We start from the raw sequence: 22,329 nt of genomic DNA, 5'->3' as shown, positions 1-22,329 counted from the left end.
AGTGTTAGTCACAGCAATGGAAGGAAAGCCAAACAAAAGCAGTTTCTGGATTCCATCTACATGAAATCTCTCTCTGCCAGGAGACCTCCCTGGACCTGCTTAGTGCTGTTTGCTTGCATTGGCCTTATCTGGTATTAAATTGTGTGCGGGCTTCAAGCAGTCCAGGCTGGACTGGGACTCATCCCACAGCTGAGGCTGGCCTTAAACTCACGATTCTCTGGTGAGACTGCAAGAGTGCGTCACCACACCCCATTGAGTTTTCTAACACTCACAGCTCACCTTCTCTCCTTCTCACAGCTATAATCTCCTCAGGAAAGATTCAAAGTGATCTCACTGGGTACAGCTCTCCAACAAACATCCCTACACTCACTATTTGGCCCCAGGAGAGATGGGGATACAAAGCTGAAACAAACGTCGCTTTAAAAGGAAAAGGCTGTTCAGGCCCCATGAACTTCGGGGTCTGACAGGTCTGCCTGGGTTTCTGAGGCTTAGGACAAAAGGGGCAACTCTCCTCCCTGTCTCCCTCAGAGGATGGGCAGGACAGGAGACCAAAAAGGTGCATGCTTCCTTCCCTGCCCCTCCCCTCCCCTCCCCCCCCTCCTCTCAGGCCAGGACCTGAGTCTGCCTCTGTGACCATCAGGCTTCCCCCCAGAGGCCCCTCCCTCCAGGAGCTGGCAACAGCCCGGCTTTCTCTCCCTTGGTCCTCCACCACCGCCTCCAAGCAGTTACTCACATTCATCACTTGCCTGCCCTTGAGTTTTTCTTTTTAACTTTAATATAATTTAAAAAAAAAAAGACTGAGCTTAAAAATAAAACTTATAAAAAATAGAGGGAAAAAGAAGACAACTATAATGACTTGGTTTAAATTCAGATTTAAAAAAAAAAATCAAATCTGTCTTGTTTTTTAGAAACAAAACCTGAATGGATAAAAATGCAGTAAGACAAACTGCCATCCATTTATTTCTGATCAGCACCTCTTTCTGGTGGTGGCTGCATATTTAGTAAGAGATCTTGTTGCATTAAGTTGGATAATGTACTGCCACTTAAAATCTACAGCCTCCAGTTGTAGAAATATTTTCATTACTTTTGCCATTTTGCCAATTAAATGTTTCCAATCTGGCATAATTAGTCAACTGCTTCCAATTAAGTGAGGTAAACTTACAAAAGTAAATAACTAAAAGCTTTGTTTCTGCCCTCAATTTGCTGACTGCCATTTGTTTTCCTTATAAGGAAATCTTTCTTAGCTGATTAAAAGGAGGGAAAAAATAATGCAATTATTTGCAACACCGTGTACCTTGCACTGCGCCATCTGCAGGGAAATTGCTTCTGCTTTACACAGTATATCTTCCACATCAATTTTCATGGACAATTCATTGATGTGCTAAAAAATCAACAAAAGAGAATGATAATCAAAACAGAAAGCTCTATTATACTCTACAACATAAACAATTTATTGCCAATTACACTGCACTGCAGATATTACACATAATATAAAAATATCCACATATTACAAATTCACAGAAAATCCAATACATCTTTCATTACACTCAGTTTTGAAGGCAAAGAATAGCTAATAAGCTCACAAAATATTAAACCTAGCAGCCATCTAGTCTTCTAACTCAAAGTTATAAGCAAAAGACAATTAAGTTTGTTTTTTAAAAACTATACTGTATAAAAGATCATTTGTTGAACTTCCTTTCCTAAACAGCCACTCAATGCTAACTGACCAATGTGTATTTACCAAACCGACATTCTCTTGGACTAAGAAAGTGCAGCACCTAGAGTTAGGGACTCAAGGAGAATTACTCCTGAGATTCAACAACACTCCAGAGAAGTGTCTGATACATGAGGACTGCCAGAGTGAGGACACTGCGGTCTACACCGAGAGAAGACCCACCTTAAGGATTTCACTGAAGCCATAATGCTTTTCCATTATCTGTTGCTTTTCTGATTCCAGGATAGCGCAACACAGAAGAAGATGAAAATTCTTACAGGGCAGTTCAGTCCACATTACCTACAAAAAATTGTTAAGTTACTCAGTAAACAAAACCAATTCTAAATTATTTCTTCAAAGACACATGCTAATTCTGAAGCAGTTTATAAGCATGCCTAGTTGGGATAAGCCCAACTTTCTACAGATGAGAAGTACAGGAGTCTTACGTTTAGCTATGAAGGAAGCAAAATGAAATTTAATACCTGACAGACTTCAGTGGCCACATTAAGTAACTACAGAGAGCAGATGATGGCGCCGCATTACTGACGGCCACACTCTCAAGGCCAACCATAAAATGTAAAGGTTAGAGCCATTTCCAGTATTTTTTCAGAACTTTCTGACCTTTCTCACAAATATTCAGTCATTAAAAAATTTAAGAGGGAACTAAATCCTACAAACTAAGCAAGCACTAATTATAGTATATAGGAGCAAACACAGCCACTGATATTTCTCCACTGTAGACAGTAAAAACCTCGTGTCACATTGTAACTCAAGATGAATATCCCTGATTCCAACAAAACCCGGAGAGACTACCCAAAATTAACACCCAACTACACAGGCATTTGAGCAATTGCTATATTTTACCCTAAATATGGGTTGATGCCAACAAATTCAAGACTTCTATTTCCCCCTAGTAATGTACCTAATGACATCTTTTCTTGGGGAAAAAAAGAACCATACGAATGATACTTAGTAGAACATAGCTGAAATGCTTTTTACGTTTATACGGAAAAAAATCAAGTTAACCCAATTTGAGAACTTAAATTACAAGGCAATTAACCTCAAAGTTTCAGCCTATTTGGTAAAGAAAGATTCAGGAGTTAGTCCAGCTAAGTGGTCACTGTATTTTTGATTCATCTTAAAGAGTTCAGATTGACATTCCAGAGCAGCCCATGACCAGAAGTACCTGCCACAAACAACTCTAGGTTTTGTGTTTGTGTATTTTAAGAGAGTGAGAAAGAGTGGGTGGGGAGGAGAGTGGGGAGGAGAATGAGAGGAATTATGGGAGGGGAAAACTCCAGCAAAAGTATATTGTATGAAAAATTGTAATATAAAAAGTTCAGGTTCTAAGTGCACACTGAAGTATGAACCTACACAGAACACAAGCAGCTCAAAGCAATATCCTTCAACTAGCACACAGCTCTAACAGTAGCCCAGGAAACAATTCCCAACAGTAACAGGAGTTATGCTGTAAGTTGTTCTTAACATATGTGGTAGAAATTCTATCATTTCTTAGCTTGTATAAAGCTCTAACAATAGTAAGACATTATACTAATGTTGTATTTTTGTGTAAAAAAAAAAAAGCATGCTAGATCTGTTATTAACATATACTCACAAACAGTGACTAAAAATTATAATTTTCTATCTTCCCTTGAAAGTTATCCTGAGTACAAAATGAACCCTAACCCTAACCTAACCCAACCCAACCCTAACTCTTCTGCTTTCTGCTTGCTTACCCTCACTCTCACACGGATTCATCTAGTCTGCTGCTAAAGCAGATCATAACAGAACACACTTCTTAAGGATTCCAACATAGTACAATGAACTTATGAACTGAACGATATGAACTACTGGGTTTTTGGCCTTTCCCTCAGAAGGTTAGCCTTTGTGGGACTGACTGAACTATTCTAAGTCTGTAAACTACTCTAAGAAATTGCATTTTTATATATACAAAAGCCCCCACCCCCCCACACACACACATGCATCACCATTTTCATTCTATCAGTTCTATTTCTATACAGAATCCTAGGTAACACACCCAAAAATGGTATAGCCAGATCATATGGTAGATCTAGGTAATCCATGCCTAGCACAATATTAGGCCAAGAAACTATGGATAGATGGGTTATAGTCCCAAGAAAAGACCACATTTCTATTTTTCTACTAAATGGACATAGAATAAAACCAACCCCTAAAGACTTATTGTGCGATATCCATAGATCAGTGTGACTCTCAGCCACCAGCAGAGAAGCTCCTCTTTGTAGTAAATGGTGATAAACATAAAGACACACACACCTGGCCAAGGTGTAGAAACTAGGAGACAAAGCAGCAGACTCCTCAGCCCTAATGGGGGCATATGCACTGCACCCCTTCTGAAGGACACATCATCGTGGAACAGTGGGAAAGAGTGTCAGAGCCAGAGGGGTGGAAGGCTACAAAGAAATCTTACAGCACAGCAGGGAAGAAGCACATAACAACTACAGTGGTTGTGCCAACATACAGCCTATGCAAGCACAAGCCAGACGCCATCCCAGGATGCAGAGGGGAGTGGTACTGTCCCTAGCTGTGGAGCTATTGGTAAGTGGTAGCTGCTGTAAAAAGGAGGAGGGGCAGGTTTCTCTAGAGTGTAGAGAAAGACCACATAACTAAAGATATTTGGGCAACACAAATTGGTCTTGAAGGGTTTTAAAAAAGAAAAGGGGGGGGGGGGAGTGGCAGGAGTGGATAGGGAAAGGTGATTGGACCTGGGAAGTATTGGGAAAGGGGTGAATACAATTAAAACATATTGTATAAAACCTCAATGAAACAAAACCTTTGATGTACAATTTGTCCTGCCTACAAGATGTGCAGAGGTAAACACAGAGCATCAATTGAAGGAAGAGCCAACCAATCAATGACTGGTCTATCTTGAGACCCATGCCATTAGAGGGAGCCCACCCCAGACACATTAATGTTATTCTGCTATGCTTGTGGACAGGAGCAAGCATAATTATCATCAGAGAGGCTTCACCCAGCAATTGATGGAAACAGATGAAAAGGCCCACAGCCTGGGGAATCCTGCAGAAGACGAGGAGGAAGGATTGTAGGAGCCAAAGGGGTTAAAGCCACCATAAGAAAACCTACAGAATCACTACCCTGGGCACATGGGGTCTCAGAGACTGAACCACCAACCAGGAAGCCTGCATGGCACTGACCTGGGCCCTCTGCATGTGGAACATCGTGTAGCTGGGGCTGTCTCTGACTACACTGCCCCTTTCGGCCCCTTTCCTTAACTGGGTTGCCTCAACTAACCTCAACAGAAGATAAGCCTGGTCCTGCTATAATTGATCAGCCAAAGCTGGTTGCTATCTACGAAAGACCTTCCTTTGTCTGAGAGGGGAGAGTTATGGAGGGGAGCAGGAAGGGGAAGACTGGAGAACAGAAGGGAGGAGGAGGAGGAACTGCAGTTGGGACTATAGTAAGTTAACCATAACAAAAATTCTCAAAGAATATACATTTAAAAAACAAAAAATAATAAAGTCAAACCTACCAAATAAAGGGTACAGATAGCAAATGATCTTAAACACTCCTTTCCTGAGATAGCTCTAGGCCCCAGTCTCACAGTGCTGTTCTTGAAGTAGAGTCCAACACACCAAAAGTTGCACCTAGAGCATCAGGTGTTGCAGAAGACTACAGACGCATTTTCAAGCTGCCTCGCCTTAGACATTGCTGTGAAGCTATGAGAACACACAACTCTACACAGAATAAAGTGTTTCTTTCCATAATAAATATAAGAACTTACCTCCCATAATCGAAGTATATCTAGAAAACTAAATTCCCTTTTAAATCTGATTAAAAGCCACCTGAAGCAAAAATATAGATATCCAGAGTCCTGGGATTCTATACAAAAGAAAAAAATATGGTTTATTCTTATGCTAATATGTCAGAATCAAGGAACTTCCTCAAACTCAAATTTATCTATTCATTCTGTGTTACTAGAAGCCTTATATGTCTGACCATATTCTATCAATTCAAGGAAGCAAGTGAAATGTAAAGGGTAACTTTTTTTAAACTAAATAAATATGTAACTGTATGAAGACAAAAGTGTATGAACTAATCTAACACTTCTACTCTTTAAAAGAACTCAGGTAATAACAGTGGAACATTTTTGTCTTTAAAGGTTGCTTTCTGGGGCATGGACAGTCTGCTCAGCAGTTATAAGTACTTCTTGTTCTTACAGAAGGCCTGGGTTCAATTCCCAACAGCTACAAGGTGCTCATTAGCATCCATAACTCCAGCTCCAGGGAATCAGACAGACACACACGTAGTGCACATAGATGCATGCAAGCCAAACATTCTTACACATAAAACAGTTTTTTTAAGTTCCTTTACACTCTTCCAGGTGTTACCCTACAGCCTGCTGTGTAGGGCTGCCTCCACTCAACTTACCTAAATAGCTACAAAATCCACTGTCCAGTAATCTAAGTAAGGTGCTCAACTGGATTAACTGTGTCTTCATGCCTTGCATTTGTTCTTCAAAATTTTGATGCTTTAAAAGAAAATAATTATCACACAATAGATATTTCAAAATACATGATTATTGATAACTAAAAGTATAATCTAAGATAAATGCTGGCCCTCTACTGCACTGGTTATGCTAAACAAACAAGTAAGTAAATGAAAACCCAAAGCATCACTAAAGAGAGACAAACAAGAAAATACCCTTGGTCTGAAGGTCAGCAGACTACTTAGCACGGTGCTACGCTTTGCATCTGAAACGAGTAATGACGCTCACAAAAGTGAATTCAGCTATTCATCGACTTTTTGTGGTGGCATGCATGGCTCTCTGACACAACAGAAGCATTTGCTGATCCCAATTATTACTACAGATATTATCCATTTTCATATTAAAAAGAATTCTAATATTTCCCCAGCCTTTTCAAAGATTGTTAAAAAGAATTAAAACAAGATTATGCAGTAAACATTTCAAGCTTCATCCTAGTGGCTAGATAGTAAAATCAATCGAATCCACTAATATAACGAAACTTTTCCGAGTCTGAGTACAGGAAGGGATCCCTCTGCTTACCATCTGGTCCATGTAAGAGGCAAAGCACCAAAAGGCATCCACTTCGTTCTCCATCACATATAAAAGGGGGGAAAGCAAGTCACTCATTCCTTGTACATACCCTAAAAAGAAGGGAAAGACTCTGAAAACCTAAATTTTATGATTTTGTGCATATCATCATCATATAGCTGAAAATTCCTTTTCTATGAATTAGAAACTGGCAGATACATTCATGAAAAAAAGAAAAATAAAAAGGTATTAATCTAGTAAAAAAAGATCAGCATGGTATCACGTATCTAGCTGCTAGAATATTTTAATGCAGATATTGCTATCAAGGACAGGAACACTCTCATTTCCACAGACAGATGTCTCTCTCACTCTCATCAGAGGAGCCGCTTTAGAACTGATAGAGACTACCACAGAAATCTTCAACGTGGTCAATATAGAGGACCGCTGAAGTGCTTGTCCCAGGCAGTGCATCTACGCCATACTCCCTTTCACCTAAGGCTCACGGAACATTACTGAAAAGAGGACAGAAAGGTTCTAAAGGCCGAAGGACCAGGGAGCCTGCTGCAAGATTTTGTCTTCTAGATGCAACAGGGAAGCTGCTCTCATGAAATCTCAACACTACAGCTATCACACCAGATCTCAACCATGACAGCGCTGCTGACATGCTAAAGGAGGCGGTATCCACGGACCCCATCCCTAGACAACAGGCAACTGAGGACTACTGAGAGATGGAAGAGTAGTTTTCCATGGACCACCTCCTCCACTGGCGAAGACCATGTAGTCAGCTCTAAACACATACGCATGCAGGCAACACTGAATGGAACGTGGTTGTATTTATATACTTTCTCATCAATATACATCTCTAGATACAGATTACATATATCCAATATAATTAAAGAAAAACAGGCCATGACTTTTAGAGGGAGCAAGGGGAGAACAGAGAATTGGAATGGAAATGGCAAAATATTTTAATGAAATAGTTTAAAAAGATGTGCAAAACAATCATACAAAAGAGGATGAAAAATAACCCAGAAAAAAGTGAAATGCATACACTCAAACAGGCACTGAAGAGGAAATGGGCAGGCAGGCGGGCGGGAGGGCAAAGAAAACCCTCAAGGAAAAGAAATACTGAAATACCAGAAAGAAAAGTCACAAGGCCAGAGTGACCAAGAGCAGCAGACCACAAAGACACTAGCAAACAGAACTGGCAAAGGCCCACCGCCTCAGCATGCAGGGCACTGGCTAACTCACACACAGCCACAAACCCCACCTTTAAATAGCAATCACCCAGTGCTCTTCCTTTTCTCTTGGTAGCAACTGTATGTCATCTTATTAGTATCCTAGCAGTTAAAGCTGTCTCTTAAACTACCTTTTCTTTGATGGTATAGTAACTTCTCAGTTACAACCCTACAGTACCGGATTATGTCAACAAGTAGCTCACATATACCCAAGAGTGCCGGCCCAGGCCCTTACAAGCTGCAGAAACTGGGAGAGCGACTGGGCAGCAATGGAGCAGGTGAGAGCCCCAAGGGCCTGAGAGTGAAAGAGCTGACCACCTCCGGCCAATGCTGGCACTGGGTGGTCTAGCCAGAGCAGGGCTGAGAACTCTCCCTGGCACCAGATCCACAGCTGGCCTGTCCCCAAATCATCATCTGTGAACTGTTGATGCCTGAGAAAGAGCCAGTCCTGCTGACCCAAAGCTGCAGGGTCTCCACGATACAGGCAACAACAACAGGACAACTGAGGAGTCCCAGTGAGGATCCAGTGCTGATGGGGTCAGAGAAGCCAAGGCTCTGAACGCTGATTCACTGCAATGAACATTACAAGGGAAGCCGTGTGGACAGCGGGGCACTGGGAGGCACTGCAACATACTGCAGCCTCCACAAGATGTTTTCTATGTGTGCATGCGCGCGCGTGCGTGCGTGCGTGTGTGTGTGTGTGTGTGTGTGTGTGTGTGTGTGTGTGTGTGTGTGTGTGTATGCGCGCGCGCGCGCATGTGCATGAAGGAGAGATTGCAACCTGGAGCTTGCTTTGCTATCCTAGAAGACTTTTTTTTTCTATTAGAATTACATGTAATCCACAATGACAAATACAAGAAGTACTTTATGGGGACTTAAAAATATCTATAATCAATTTTCAAAACATTAAACATTGTAATTTATGTGGTTGGTGCATCATATATAATCTTTAAGGTGGTAGGAATATTTTAGTCAGTCTATAAGGAACATAAAATTTGAATAATCTTTATAGATCCTCAACATCTCATCTATGATAGATAATCGTAGTTTTCATACAACTAAGAGTGAAATATTAAAGTATTATATTTATCATATATATATGAGTACACTATAGCTACCTTCAGACACACCAGAAGAGGGCGTCAGATCCCATTACAGATGGTTGTGAGCTACCATGTGGTTGCTGGCAATTGAACTCAGGACCTCTGGAAGAGCAGTCAGGGCTCTTAACCGCTGTGCCATCTCTCTAGCCCTAGAAATTATTTTTAAAAACACTAGCCACCATCATGATTTCCTGCACACAGTATTTTGAACAGAATTTAACACACTACTGAAATACTCAGGGTCGTCTTTGTGAACAAAGTAAAAAGAGAGAAAGCCCAGATGCTCCCTGAGCAGAGCTTACGTTCTCTCAGGAAACTCCCTCAGCCTTAGGTCTTCTGTCTGCTGTTCACCACCTTTACCTACTTTCTCAGTAACAAGACTGAACTCAGAGACGCTCTCAGCCATCACTCGCCTATGAGTTGAGAAGTCACCATGACTAAATTTCCTGCCTCGGCTACAGTAGAAAAGTGAAGGACAGGAATTTGGCCCACTGGCTGCAGCTCTTTTAGTTTTTAAGAGACCCAGAGTTACTCATGAGAACCTTCACTACATTTCAGATTCCTGAAGTGCCTGACTGGGAGTCTGATGCTGATGTGGAATGGAGACAGCAGGGGATGCGTGTCTCAAGCCGTGTTCCCGACACAAAGCAAAGCCACATGTGGACTCCTATCTCAGAACCATCACAGGGGCACTCTCCACCATGTCAACATGTTAAATGGCCTGGACTGGAGGCTGGAGGGACAGAGCTGTGGCTCTCAGCCTTCCTAATGCTGCAACCCTTTAATACACTTCCTCCTCATGTGGTGGTGGTCTGGCTGGATTCAGCTACGAGGCTGGCAGCTCCCCCACCACCACCACCTTGCAAACAGTGGAGAAGACTTTCTCCATACAGAAGGTTCTCCAGTCCAGGGGGTCTGAGCAGCGTCACCCCCCTGCTGGAACCTCTAGATAAGCACTCAAATCCAAAAAGCTAGGAAACGAAAATACTCATGGTTCAAAGCATTAAGGTAAGATGCACCTAACCTCAGCCTGTATTTCTGTCCACTGAACAACAGGGCACTGCCCCAGTTCTCAGAACTTCCAAAGCTGGACATTAGTAGAACATCACCGTCTTTACCCGTTTCTCTTAGTTTTTACATACATTTACTTATCATGGCAAGGCCAAACACCAAGCCTTAAAAATAAGTAGCTTTATCAAAAGAATGTAGCAAGCTATGGCCAAATCCCTAAAACTATTTCAGCTGATACAGTAACGTCCTGAAGGTATCACTATAATTCTCTCAAAAAATTAAAATAACTCTACAGTGCCCCTGTGACTGCTGTGGCAACCTAGCGCTCTCCTGTGGAGTCACAGCCTTGTAAGCTTCTAAAGCAATTACCACTTCCAAGTCAGCTTATAAAATTCTAAAGCAAGCACTCAGAAGTCTTTATTTAAATCACAATGCAGGGAACTCACCTAAATCAAAGTCATACATGCAGTAGGTCATCAAAATGTCATGGAGCAGAATCAGCCCTGGGTTATCTTGGCCTTCATAAAATTTGTTTGTTCGATCTGTTCTGTTGACATCTTTCTCTAAAGAAAAAAATCATATTATTAAAAGAAATAGATTCTTATATAAAGCTTTATCTAACAAGCATAGTTTCTTATTAATTTTATTTCACTTCCTGTCGAGCTTTAATTAATGAAGTAAAAATTCCTGGAGGACTGATTCCCATAAAAAGTTGTCCTTTGGTCTCCACACGTGGTGCTCCTGGGCCCCTTGGTCAGTTTTTCCTTCCTGAACTCCAAGTGCACTTCCTGCACTTGTCTTCTCATCACAGAAACCTTCTTTTCAACCCCCCCCACCCCCCACCCCCCCCCCCCCCCCCCCGCCTGCTGCTCCAATCGCTCTCCATCTGCTTAGACAAGTTTGTCAAAACTGCATGTGCTATGTCCAAGTTCTTTCCTGTTCCTCCTGAACTCAGGCTGATCTTGTCATACCCAACAATCCACAAAGCATTTCTTAAAATCAAACTCTGATCATCTCAGCACTGTCCACAGGGAAGCCCTTGCCTTCCTGACCCATCAGCCGCTCGGCAACCACACGCAGTGGTCTCTTAGGAAACTGCTCTCAGCTAGCTAGCCTTCCTCCTTTCTGGCCGGTTCTCCTCCTGCTTTCTCAATAACGCCCCCACTTGTGAATGAAAGCACCTCAAGCACCTTCAGTCCTGGGGCCTCTTCCGACCACACTGCCTGGTTGGCAAAGGTTATCTAGTTCCCTAAATCACTGTTTCACAGTCTCTTAACCAGTATGTAAGGGACCCTAAACTTATCTCCAGCTTTTAAGTCACCTAGAACTGTGGTCCCTCATACTAACATATTAATTAGTGAATACCCAATATATACCTCAAAATTATTATTGAAAACTGAGCCCCTTACAAACCTGTCTCCCCTTCTAGCTTTCCTCACCTTCACTGAAAGCACAGTGACTCCATTTCTCCAGCTGCTCACACTAAAATCGGCATTCATCCTTCCTTCCCTTGACTGACACTGGATGCTGAAGCTGCAAACTACACACAGAAACCAACTCACCGCACCCCCACTCTACTGACTCCATTCTAGCCACGGTGCCGTCCTGGCTCGTCTCTAAACCTTCAGGGTCCCTGAAAGGTAAGTCTAGACTCTGCTGTCTCCTCGGCCCCAATCCTCCTCACCACAGAATGGCAGGACAAACACCACAGCTACCTCAGTCTCCGTGAGTCTCCCACGCCAAGCAGCCACCACCTCGCATCTGGACTAGCAGCTGCCTCAGACAGCTGTCTTCCCACCGCTGTTGCCCTCCAGAGCTACTCTGCAGGCAGCCAACATGTGCTGATAAGTCTTAGCTAAGCTCAAGCTGCAATTCGGCTCCAAAGGCTTCTCCCTTGAGTAGCTGTCAAGCTGAGGCACCTGGCTTCTCGTCCTATTTCACTCAATAGTCAATACATCAAAATTCTTGTAAATTCTATTATCAACATGGGTCCTCTAACTCTGCACTACCACTACCTCTTAGATTTCTACCCCCTACTACCCAAGCTTCTTTAATCCTCCTTATATCTTATATAGCTTTCTTATTCCTACTTACAACTTGGTATGATCCACTTTCACATAGCAGCAAAAACAAATACAAATATTACTCTTACAATGTTCCAATAGTTTTCCATTACACTTAAGTCCATCTTCTTATGATCCACAGCCTCCTGTGCAGAGGTGTACGTACATGAGTACATGTCTGCAGGAACGTGTGGGGTATGACCCCTAAGGTTTTTCCCACTGGTCCATCTGGCCCTTTTAGAAGCAGTGTTTTTCACTGAATCCAGGCCTCCCTAAATGACAAGGCCAGCTGACTAGTAAACCCTGGAGAAGCGCCCATCTCACGTGCCTGTGTGCATGCTTTGAAAGCCACTGGAATATCTAGACAGATTAAACAAATCAGTAACCTTTATTTTCCACTAAAAATGAGCAAACTGAACAAACGCACGTCTCAGTTCAAAGCATAGAGAGGTTTAAGCTAAGAGGGAGGCAAAGACAGGAGGATCGGGAGTTCAAAGCTATTCAGGAATGAGGCACAAAACTGAGAGCCACTACAGCTTAAAATGTGAAGATGATACAGCTTGTATTAAAAACTGGGCCTTCCCATATCCACCAAGGTAGCTTCTAGAATCCTTTCTAGGTTGGGCATTATGTCCAAACAAGAGGGGCAGGGAACACAGGCCACCACCATTTTTCCTATTGATACTGGAAACAGTAGGAACCTTCAGATGGAATCGTCATGACAAAGAACCCCAAGCTTTTAGCCTAAACAGATAAGGAATTTACTTTGGGTGGGGTGTGAGGGGGATTACTATGGCCAACAGATGGCAGCAGTTGTCTCAAAAAAGTCCTGACTTTTATCACAAAAGTCCTGACTATTACATTAACCTTTGTTGGCATAACTCAGAGGGCTCTTTAAGACGAGAGTTTTGCTATATAGTTCTGGATGGCCACAATTGCGTACTAATATTAGGTATTATGGTGTGTGTGTGTGTGTGTGTGTGTGTGTATGTTTGCCTGCCTCCATTTCCCAAATTCTGGAATTATATAAATACACCAGAACACACAGCTTAAATTAGAGTTCTTTCTTCCACAGGTGAGTGGTAGTGGCTACAGTAATGACAAAAAAAAAAAAAAATCAGCATTTATGATCCTATAAACATCCATATATAAATTCAAAATAAAAATCTGAAACTAAATTCTAATATTATGCAAAATCATATAAACATGAAAGGACAGTTAAAGAGTACTAACCTGGACTCCATGCTCATCAACCATGTGACAGTGGACAAGCCACTCTTACTCTTAATGCTTCTGCTTTCTCATGTGTAAAACCAGCTGTGAGCTGAGACAGGCCAGGCAGGTGTGTATAGCACAATCTAAGCAGCCTTCAATAATTTAGATTTGATTTTTACCACAGGGGCCAGGTATCCCGGAACTAAGTCTAATAATGGTCTTGGTGCTAAAACTGTATCAAACATCTCTCTCTCTTTTTTTTTTAAGTTATTCCCAGGTAAATATTCTATTTTCAAATTCAAAAGTTTCCCACTTAAAATCACTTAATTAAAGTAAATAAAGCTCAGTATGGCGGTGCATACCAGCAAGGCTGTGCACACTAGCACTCAGGAGAGAGGGGCAGGGGGAGAGGGAGAGGGAGAGGGAGAGGGAGAGGGAGAGGGAGAGGGAGAGGGAGAGGGAGAGGGAGAGGGAGAGGGAGAGAGAGAGAGAGAGAGAGAGAGAGAGAGAGAGGTACATTAAAGCTAACTGTAATTATGTCCAGGTAGCAAAAGCAAATTTTCATTTTCTTAAAATACAGAAATAATATTTTCTTAATTCACATTTTGGAATGACAGTATGTCAGTACTTAACTATGAAAGGCTAAACTGACCGGCTTTCCAGACTACACATAGATGTATATTCCCCACACATCCCAATTTCTTTTGAGCCCCAATACCATAAAATGGTATCATGTATGGAAACCTACCGATCAGACTTCTATAGTCTCTCAGGCGCGAGTTTCTCTTCTCCTGTGCCTCGCTGACAGACTTCCACTGCAGTTTCATCCTGAAATACTCATCTCTGTAGGAGACAGCAGACACCAGGACTGCCACTGAACCTTGTGTTTCTAACACTGCTTACTTGAGTTGTCTATACGGCATATCAGAGTATTTATGGCAGTGGTGGTGAGTTTACAAACATGGCAGTCAAGTGTTTAGTTAGACACGTGTGAAATCAAGAAAGCGATGGATGAACTTTAGCTGCTGGCATCTGAGGTCCACTCTGACACATTTCAATTCTTGAAATGACTTCTAAATTTATTCCACTTATTAAATATTTGAGCCACTAAATATAAACAAGAATTCCAATAACTTTTTAAACCCTACTTTAAAAAGCTGTTTTCCTTCTGTTTTTTTACTAGAAAAATTGTTACTATAAAAAGAAAGGACAAAGACTTTTGATATGCATATAATGGTTGAAAATAGTTTAAAATCAAAGGTAAGACTAAAAATCAGACATAAAAATACCTGGGAAGTTAGCTGTATTTCTCTATAAGAAATAAAAATGCTTTCTTTTATGTGACCATTGTATGAGCACATTAAAATAACGTATAGGTAATATAAACAGCAAATATATGTACATCCCAATTCTACAATTTCATAATTAAATTATAAAATCAAAGGAATGAATAATTAATGTATGTCTAAATAGTTGTCTTTATGCAAAGCTAGCACAGGAAACTTGGACATTCGACCATGTTTACATAGTCACAAGCATAGCTATAGCAAGATCCTTCTAAATAAGTGTTTCTGGTTTGAATAAATTACATTGCTTCTAATTTTTAAATTGAAACAACGAAATCCAGTTGTCCTCCCATTTCCTGGTCTACTCCAAATCTTCCCATAAAAACTTAATTTGTATGGGTGGGTTACTTGAGTTTCTCTGGTAAACTTACAGAAACATCATTTACTTACGTTTTTTGTTTTTGTAATTGTGTTCTTTCCTCTTTGGTACTATCCCAAGGAAAATAACCCAGGAGAAATTTCCATGCTTGCTTTCTTAATGAATGACTAAGACCCTAAAGAAAGCATCCATATTGAGCACATTAGTTAAAAACAAACAAACAAACAAACAAACAAACAAAAACAAAAAAACAAAAAACAATACCCTAAGTTCACAAAACTTGAATTTAAATAAATGGGAGGCTGCACAGTGGACAGTAGACTGCGGAGGAAGGTCAACCTTACTGGGTAGGACAATGCTATTCTTCAAAGGCTCCTCCTGGAACCCACACAGTAAAATAAGAATAGTTATCTTCTCTAGACTTATGGACATCTGCAAACTCAGCACTCAGAGGCACTGTAAGCACCCCACTCTTCCACTCAGTACAGAAATTTTATTAAATCTTTTATCAAAGAAATAAGAGTCAAATTTTTCCTGCAAAAGAAATAAACCAACAAAACGCTGACACAATCAGCGTCAGAGGCAGTACCCCTCTAAATATCATCTGCTTCATGTTCTCCACGTTTCGGAGTCTTCCTTCAGAGTCAAGGCTTTTGGTCCATTCTTCCAGGGATACTGGTTCCCGCCTTTGAACAACAGGTCGCTCTCCCAAATCAATCTAGAACAGGAAGAGAAAGAGTACTTCCCATTCATCTGTAAATGAGGTCAAGGCATAAATAAAAACTCGGACACTAGAGCTTTAACCTCCTCACACCCGTCCTCACTTTCCAGTTTTAGGTTGATGAGTTTTATGAGGCCGCATCACACACACTTCCCCTCAATAGCACAAATTCAGAGACTGCATTGACTCAAAGTATTTGTCATTAAAATAGTTTGCCATTACATCTTCAATTACATACGTAAAAATCATTCAACATCAATTCTTTGAAACTCTCAAATCAAATGGTATATTATTAAGAAGAGATGGGATATATAAATATTCCACTATCACACTCTAAAAATTAGCTTTTCTTACAAACTGAGGTTTCCAATTCTCAACATTGATTCACAATTCACTCCTTCTACTTGGCGGTTTCTACTGTTTTTATTCAATTAATAGATGTTGGTAATTTTAAAATACTATTTAAAGATAAAGCCTTTAATTAAGTTCCACAACTCACAATTTACAATTTTATAATTATTAGCAAGTCTCAAACTGCAGCAAACTCAAGAGCCTTGGTGAACATTATATAAAGATTTGCTTTCATTCAAGGCCCAAACCATCCATCTTAGGAAAGACTTGTGAGGCCCTGCCTAAGGCATGCCAAGCTGCCCTGGCACCTACAGAGAACGGGGCAAATTACAAACAGACCTAACAGGCAATAGGCAAACTCGGCATTCCTTTCACTTCTCTGCACTCCACAAACAACTTTGTTATTACCAAAAAGCCCTCACAAAAGATGAGGCATTAAAGAAGAGATATATACTATATATTCATATACTATACGAAACAAATCAGCAAACCAAGCTATTACGAGTGGGTGGCAGAAATCACATATGAAAAAGGAGCTTGTTTTCTGTAGTATTCGCAATGCATTCTTCTACTATAATGTTAAGAACTAGATTACTTTAATCTCCACTCACTCTTGTGATGACTTCAAATCCTGGTTCTTCTTGCTGATTTATCTTTAGACCTGGAATAGCATCACTAAGAAAATCTGCCATTTCTGAAGGTGGTCGTTGATGTGTAGAAGGATCGCTGCCACGCAAACTATCAAAAATGTAGTTTGTAACTTTGGAAAATCCTACCATGGTTGCTGTATAAGGATCCTTTTTAATTTTCTAGGTAGTAGAAAAAAATTAGCATTAGTAATTAAAAAATAATGAACAAATTATCCCATAAGTGGCAAAAAAGCAAAGCTTTTAAAAGGAGGGAAATCAGAACTAAAACAGTATTCTATGATTATCTTAGGGTTTTTTTCTAGAAAGAAATTTTAAATTTCAACCATTTAGCTAAAATAGCATAATAAATGACAAATTAATGCTACTGATTGAATTGCTGATCAACAAATGCTCTGCAGGCTTCAATCAATGTGCATACAGAATGTGCACAGGGCTTACTCTCCAGTGGTGAAGGGCCCACAACAGCTTTCTTCTGTCTAGCAGGCCTGCCTTCACAAAAAACAAACAAAAAATATAGATATGTCTTTCTTGAAGTGTGCACTACCACACTAACACAAAATATTTTATAAATTTAGAAGCTCGATTTATTTAGGTAAGAGCTGATGTTTTTAATTGAATTTTATTAGCTGCTTATGTCAAAAAATATTTCTAGGGCCTAGCTGTCCTAAAAACAGCAGTCTTTTTTATGTCTAGCCCTAGGGTTATTTCTAAAGCCTGAAGGTGGTCGTTGATGTGTAGAAGGATCACTGCCATGCAAACTATCAAAAATGTAGTTTGTAACTTTGGAAAATCCTACCATGGTTGCTGTATAAGGATCCTTTTTAATTTTCTAGGTAGTAGAAAAAAATTAGCATTAGTAATTAAAAAATAATGAACAAATTATCCCATAAGTGGCAAAAAAGCAAAGCTTTTAAAAGGAGGGAAATCAGAACTAAAACAGAGTATTCTGTGATTTATTTACATTTACTAAAACCAGTTGTTTATTAAGTAATTCCTCAGAAGAACTTTTTCTTTAAGGAGAAGATCATCTTGTCCTGCTCCTTTCTGAACTCTGCATTTATGTTGTTAATCTTTACACGGCCAAAGTTAGACAAAGTGCCAGGACCCTAGCAGCACTTGGGCATGCACGGAAGAGAAGTGGCTGACAGGCTGACACCTCTCAGGGATCCTGTATTTGTTCACTGAGTGCTTCAGGCCAAAAGCAAGACTCTATCTAAACACAGTCTGAAGAATCGGATATATCCTAATATATCTACTGAGAAGTGAAACAAAAATTCAGATTGCTTTTTTTCTAAACTAATCATTAAGTTGAAATATCTTACTCTGTGATCCTTCACACGAATGAATGAATAGAATAATTAAAATCTGTTGCCTTATTTCAGCACTGTGAAAGAGGAAAGACCTGGCTCAACAGTAAATTATTACTCTTTAAGACCACACAGTGTCGTGCCATCAACATCACACACGCCTGGCTCATCCTGTGGGCTGAGACCGGGAGGAGGAATACAAACGGCGGAATCAAACTGACAGACAGACAAAGAATACAGCTAAGGACTATAACAACATACTTGTATTAAGCCATATGCTGGTTCATCAAGAAGATTTTCAAAAGACTGTGAAAGACTCTTATTCTGACAATTGACAAGAAGTGTTCTACTATCTTGTGATGACCTGCAAGTAGAAGTGGAGAATTTTAGAAATTACTACCACAATACTTCAATTATCTCCTGAATAATTACTAGTGCATAAAAAAAAAAGAGCCTCTAGCTCCAGACGCTTCCTAGTAAATATATTTCCTATTAGCAAATACCTAGAACTATAAAACTTCATGAAACATGAAATACTAAATTTTTGTTTGTTTGTTCAGACAGTTTCTCTGTGTAGCCTCAGCTCTCCTGGAACTCACTCTGTAGACCAATCTGGCCTAAAACTCAAGAGATCCACCTCCCTCTGGCTCCCAAGTGCTGGAATTAAAGATGTGTGCCACCACTACCTGGCTTCTTTTTTTTTTTTTACTTATTGTGTGTGCATTTTGCTTACATGTATGTATGTAGGACATATGTGTACCTGGTACCAAAAGGCTAGAAAAAGACATCAGAGCTCTGAAGAACTGTATTAGAAGTGGCTATGAGCGGGTATATGTGGGAAAAGGACATCAGAGCTCTGAAGAACTGTATTAACGGTGGCTGTGAGCGGGCGAGTGTGGGTTCTGGGAACCGAGCCTGTCTGCTGTAAGAAGAGCAATTTCTCTTAACTACTGAGTCATCTCCTCAATCAAAATATTAAATCTTAAAATGGAATGTAACATTTTTATGATTTTATTCAAGGGAAAGCCAAGATGTTTATGTTACAATGAAACCGAATCCTTAGATAAAATTTACAATAAAAAAGTCTACAGTACATGTCTTTGCTATAAAAATGAATGAAACTAAACTATAGGATTCAAGTATGTGATATATATTCAAAATAAGAAACATATTTTGAAATGGTTTCCAAACCACATTTTGAAATTTGTTCCACAGCTTGTTAGTATTATAATACAAAATGTTTAAGAATACAAGATATGAAGGTTCTTTAATAATGATGCTAACCAAAACTATACATGCATACACACAAGTGTATATACATACACACACACACACACACACATACATATATATTCTCAGTGACCATACAGTTCTACTTTCTTATTAAGACTCGAAGAACAGGTCTCTTTCCACACCTCTCAGTAACCACAGAATAAGCGCTGTGCTTTCCAGACAGACATCTAATTCCACAGAATCAGACAAACTAACCAGTCTTTTTCTATTGTTTTATGACCTAGTAAGTTAGCTGTATTAAATCTATAAATGTTCTATGTTTAAAATAAAAACTAAATGTTTTTTGCTGCAATACACCTCTAGTTTATTACAAATGTTTGAGATAAGATCTTTAATAACAGTTATCTCATCTTGATTCTAACATAACAGGGTAAAGCAGAAAGGCTAGAGGGGATATGAAATCCAAAACAGGATCTTTTCCGAACATAGTTATAAACACTGGATCCTTGAAAGACAATAGAAACTAATATACTGTGACACAATCATGTGGGGGGGGGTCTTAGGCAGCTAGGGTAGGGTAAAGGTCTTAAGCCCATACCCACAGTGACACACCTACTCCAAGAAGGCCACACCTCCAAATAGTGGCACTCCCTGGGCCAAACACATGCAAATCATCACATTCCATTCTCTGCCGCCCCCCTCCCCAATCAGCTTGTTCAAACATGAGTCTCTATGGCCATACCTAGATGTAAAATGATAAAAAGTACATTTAGTCCAACTTCCAAAGTCCCCATAATATACAGCAGTCTCAACAAAGTTAAAAGTCCAAAGTCTCTTCTGAGATTCATCCAATCACTTAACCATAATCTCTAAGACAAGACAGGAAACCAGCTGGGCAAACTTCACAAATCTCCATGTCTGACGTCAAAGTGGTTTTCAGATCTCCACTCCTTTTTTCTTCTTTGTTGACTGCGACAAAGTTCTTTCTCCTGGGCTGGTTCCACTCCCTATTAGCAGCTTTCCTCAGCAGGTATCCCACAGCTCTGGCATCTTGAAGATCTTTTGGTTTCCAAGGCAACTTCAATGTTACAGCTTTTTCTTTCAATGTCTGGGATCCACAAATGATCTTCTGGGCTCCTCCACAGAGCTGGAGTCACTTCTCCTGCTCTGCCCTCTGTAGCACTCTACGTTCAGGTTGATCCACCCCGCTGCCACTGCTGTTCTTGGTGGTCATCCCATGGCACTGGCATCTCCAATATGCTAGGGTCTTCCACTGCAACTAGGCTTCACCAAAGCCTCTCATAGGCTCTCTTCATGGTGCCAAGCCTCAACTCCTATGCATGACCCCTTCAGTCCTAGGCTGTCAACTCCAACCGAGGTTGCACCTTTACCAATGGCCTTCCATGGCCTCTCACAGTGCCAAATCTCAGCTACTCTCCATGACTCCTTCATGCCTTCAAAACCAGAACCACCCGGGTGACTCTTACACATTACCTAGTACAGCTGAAGCATGAGGTACAACCTTGGCTTTCTCTGAAACACAGCTTCTCTGTGCTCTCAGAAAAACACTTCCCAGAAGATTTCACCTCAGTGATGCTGGTCTTTTCTTAATCAACACTAATTTCTTAGCTCCGGCTAACCAACATCAACTGTCCCAGTAGTCTCTTCCCTTTGAATATAAAGCCAGAGACACGTAGCTGAAGCTGCTTAGTTCCACTGCTTGCTGGGGCTGGAACATGGCCCCCTTGTTCTATTACATCATTACTAGCTTCCTCTCTTCCAACTTCTTCACTGCCTATGCTTGGCTGTCCTGAATCTTGCTCTGTAGATTGACCTTAAACTCAGAGATCTGCATGTCTGTCTCCTGGGATTAAGGGTATGTACCACCATGATTTAAGCTTTTCTTCACCTAGAATTTGCTCTGTCCCGGGCTGGCCTTGTACTCAGAAATCTGTTTGGCTTTGTCTTCTGGGATTAAAGGTTTGTACTACAATGCCTAGACCTAAACTTAGCTAGGTAGGATCTTGCACCAGGTTCACTACTCCCTTAATTCAATTTAACATCCTTGAACACAGGATTCAGTTCCATTTCACTTTCTGGTGTCCCTTTAATACTCAAACCATATAATTTGTATTTTTCCTTTCTCAGCTTGCTCCTTTTCATTAAAATGTTCTTCATAAGAGAGAACATTAGTAACCACACAACAGAATTAACACCAGACTGTTTCAAAACTTCCTTTTTCAAAGTAATTAATCTATATCTCTTCACCTTAGCCTCAGGCATTCTTCAAACTAGGGCAAAAAGTAGCCTTCAACAAAACACCACAAAAACAGTCTCTAGGTCACATAGTGAAATTCTTCTGTACTGAAACCTCTTGGTCCAGGTCTGCACAATTCAACACACTCTCAATAACAAAATCTTCCATAGTCCCACTAGGATAGCCCATGAAGACCCATTTAAAGCATCCCACAGCTTTCCAAATCCAAAGTCCCAAAATCCATATTCTTCCAAACAAAAGCATGGTCAAGCCTATCACAGCAATGTCCCAGTCCCTGGTACCAACTTCTGTCTTACTTAGGGTTTTACTGCTGTGAACAGACACTATGACCAAGGCAAGTCTTATAAAAGACAACATTTAACTGGGGCTGGCTTACAGGTTCAGAGGTTCAGTCCATTATCATCAAAGCAGGAACATGGCAGCATCTAGGCAGGCATGGTGCAGGAAAAGCTGCAAGCTCAACATCTTCATCTGAAGGGTGACTGACTTCCAGGCAGCTAGGGTGAGGGTCTTAAGCCCACACCCACAGTGGCATACCTACTCCAACCAGGTCACACTTACTAATAGTACCACTTCCTGGGCCAAGCATATACAATCCATCACAGGGGGGCAATTAAAACGTATTATATTTTCACTCATTATGTTTTTTCTGAAACTAGGGCAGGTGATTACAATGCAGAGCCACAGATTCTCTTATATCAAGTTATGTTTACAATAGGCCAACTTT

General features: G+C 40.6%; 1 protein-coding gene across 1 annotated transcript in view; it reads right to left on the bottom strand.

Annotated features, from left to right (window-relative positions):
• Positions 1–22,329, bottom strand: part of Tbc1d15 (TBC1 domain family member 15) — a 52,587-nt gene that overhangs the window by 2,127 nt on the left and 28,131 nt on the right. The window contains exons 6-16 of the mRNA XM_052165730.1: positions 18,353–18,455; positions 16,746–16,943; positions 15,652–15,780; positions 15,134–15,237; positions 14,146–14,240; positions 10,566–10,682; positions 6,780–6,880; positions 6,143–6,242; positions 5,496–5,593; positions 1,898–2,014; positions 1,295–1,381 (exon numbers count right to left, since the gene is read on the bottom strand). Coding sequence (XP_052021690.1) covers positions 1,295–1,381; positions 1,898–2,014; positions 5,496–5,593; positions 6,143–6,242; positions 6,780–6,880; positions 10,566–10,682; positions 14,146–14,240; positions 15,134–15,237; positions 15,652–15,780; positions 16,746–16,943; positions 18,353–18,455 — 1,249 coding nt within the window. The remainder of the gene's footprint in view (positions 1–1,294; positions 1,382–1,897; positions 2,015–5,495; positions 5,594–6,142; positions 6,243–6,779; positions 6,881–10,565; positions 10,683–14,145; positions 14,241–15,133; positions 15,238–15,651; positions 15,781–16,745; positions 16,944–18,352; positions 18,456–22,329) is intronic.

The sequence above is a fragment of the Apodemus sylvaticus genome, chromosome 20, assembly GCF_947179515.1.
Source record: "Apodemus sylvaticus chromosome 20, mApoSyl1.1, whole genome shotgun sequence".
Classification (NCBI taxonomy): Eukaryota; Metazoa; Chordata; class Mammalia; order Rodentia; family Muridae; genus Apodemus; species Apodemus sylvaticus.
Note: the sequence above shows the minus strand (reverse complement) of the source record. Positions and strands in the feature narration are given on the sequence as shown.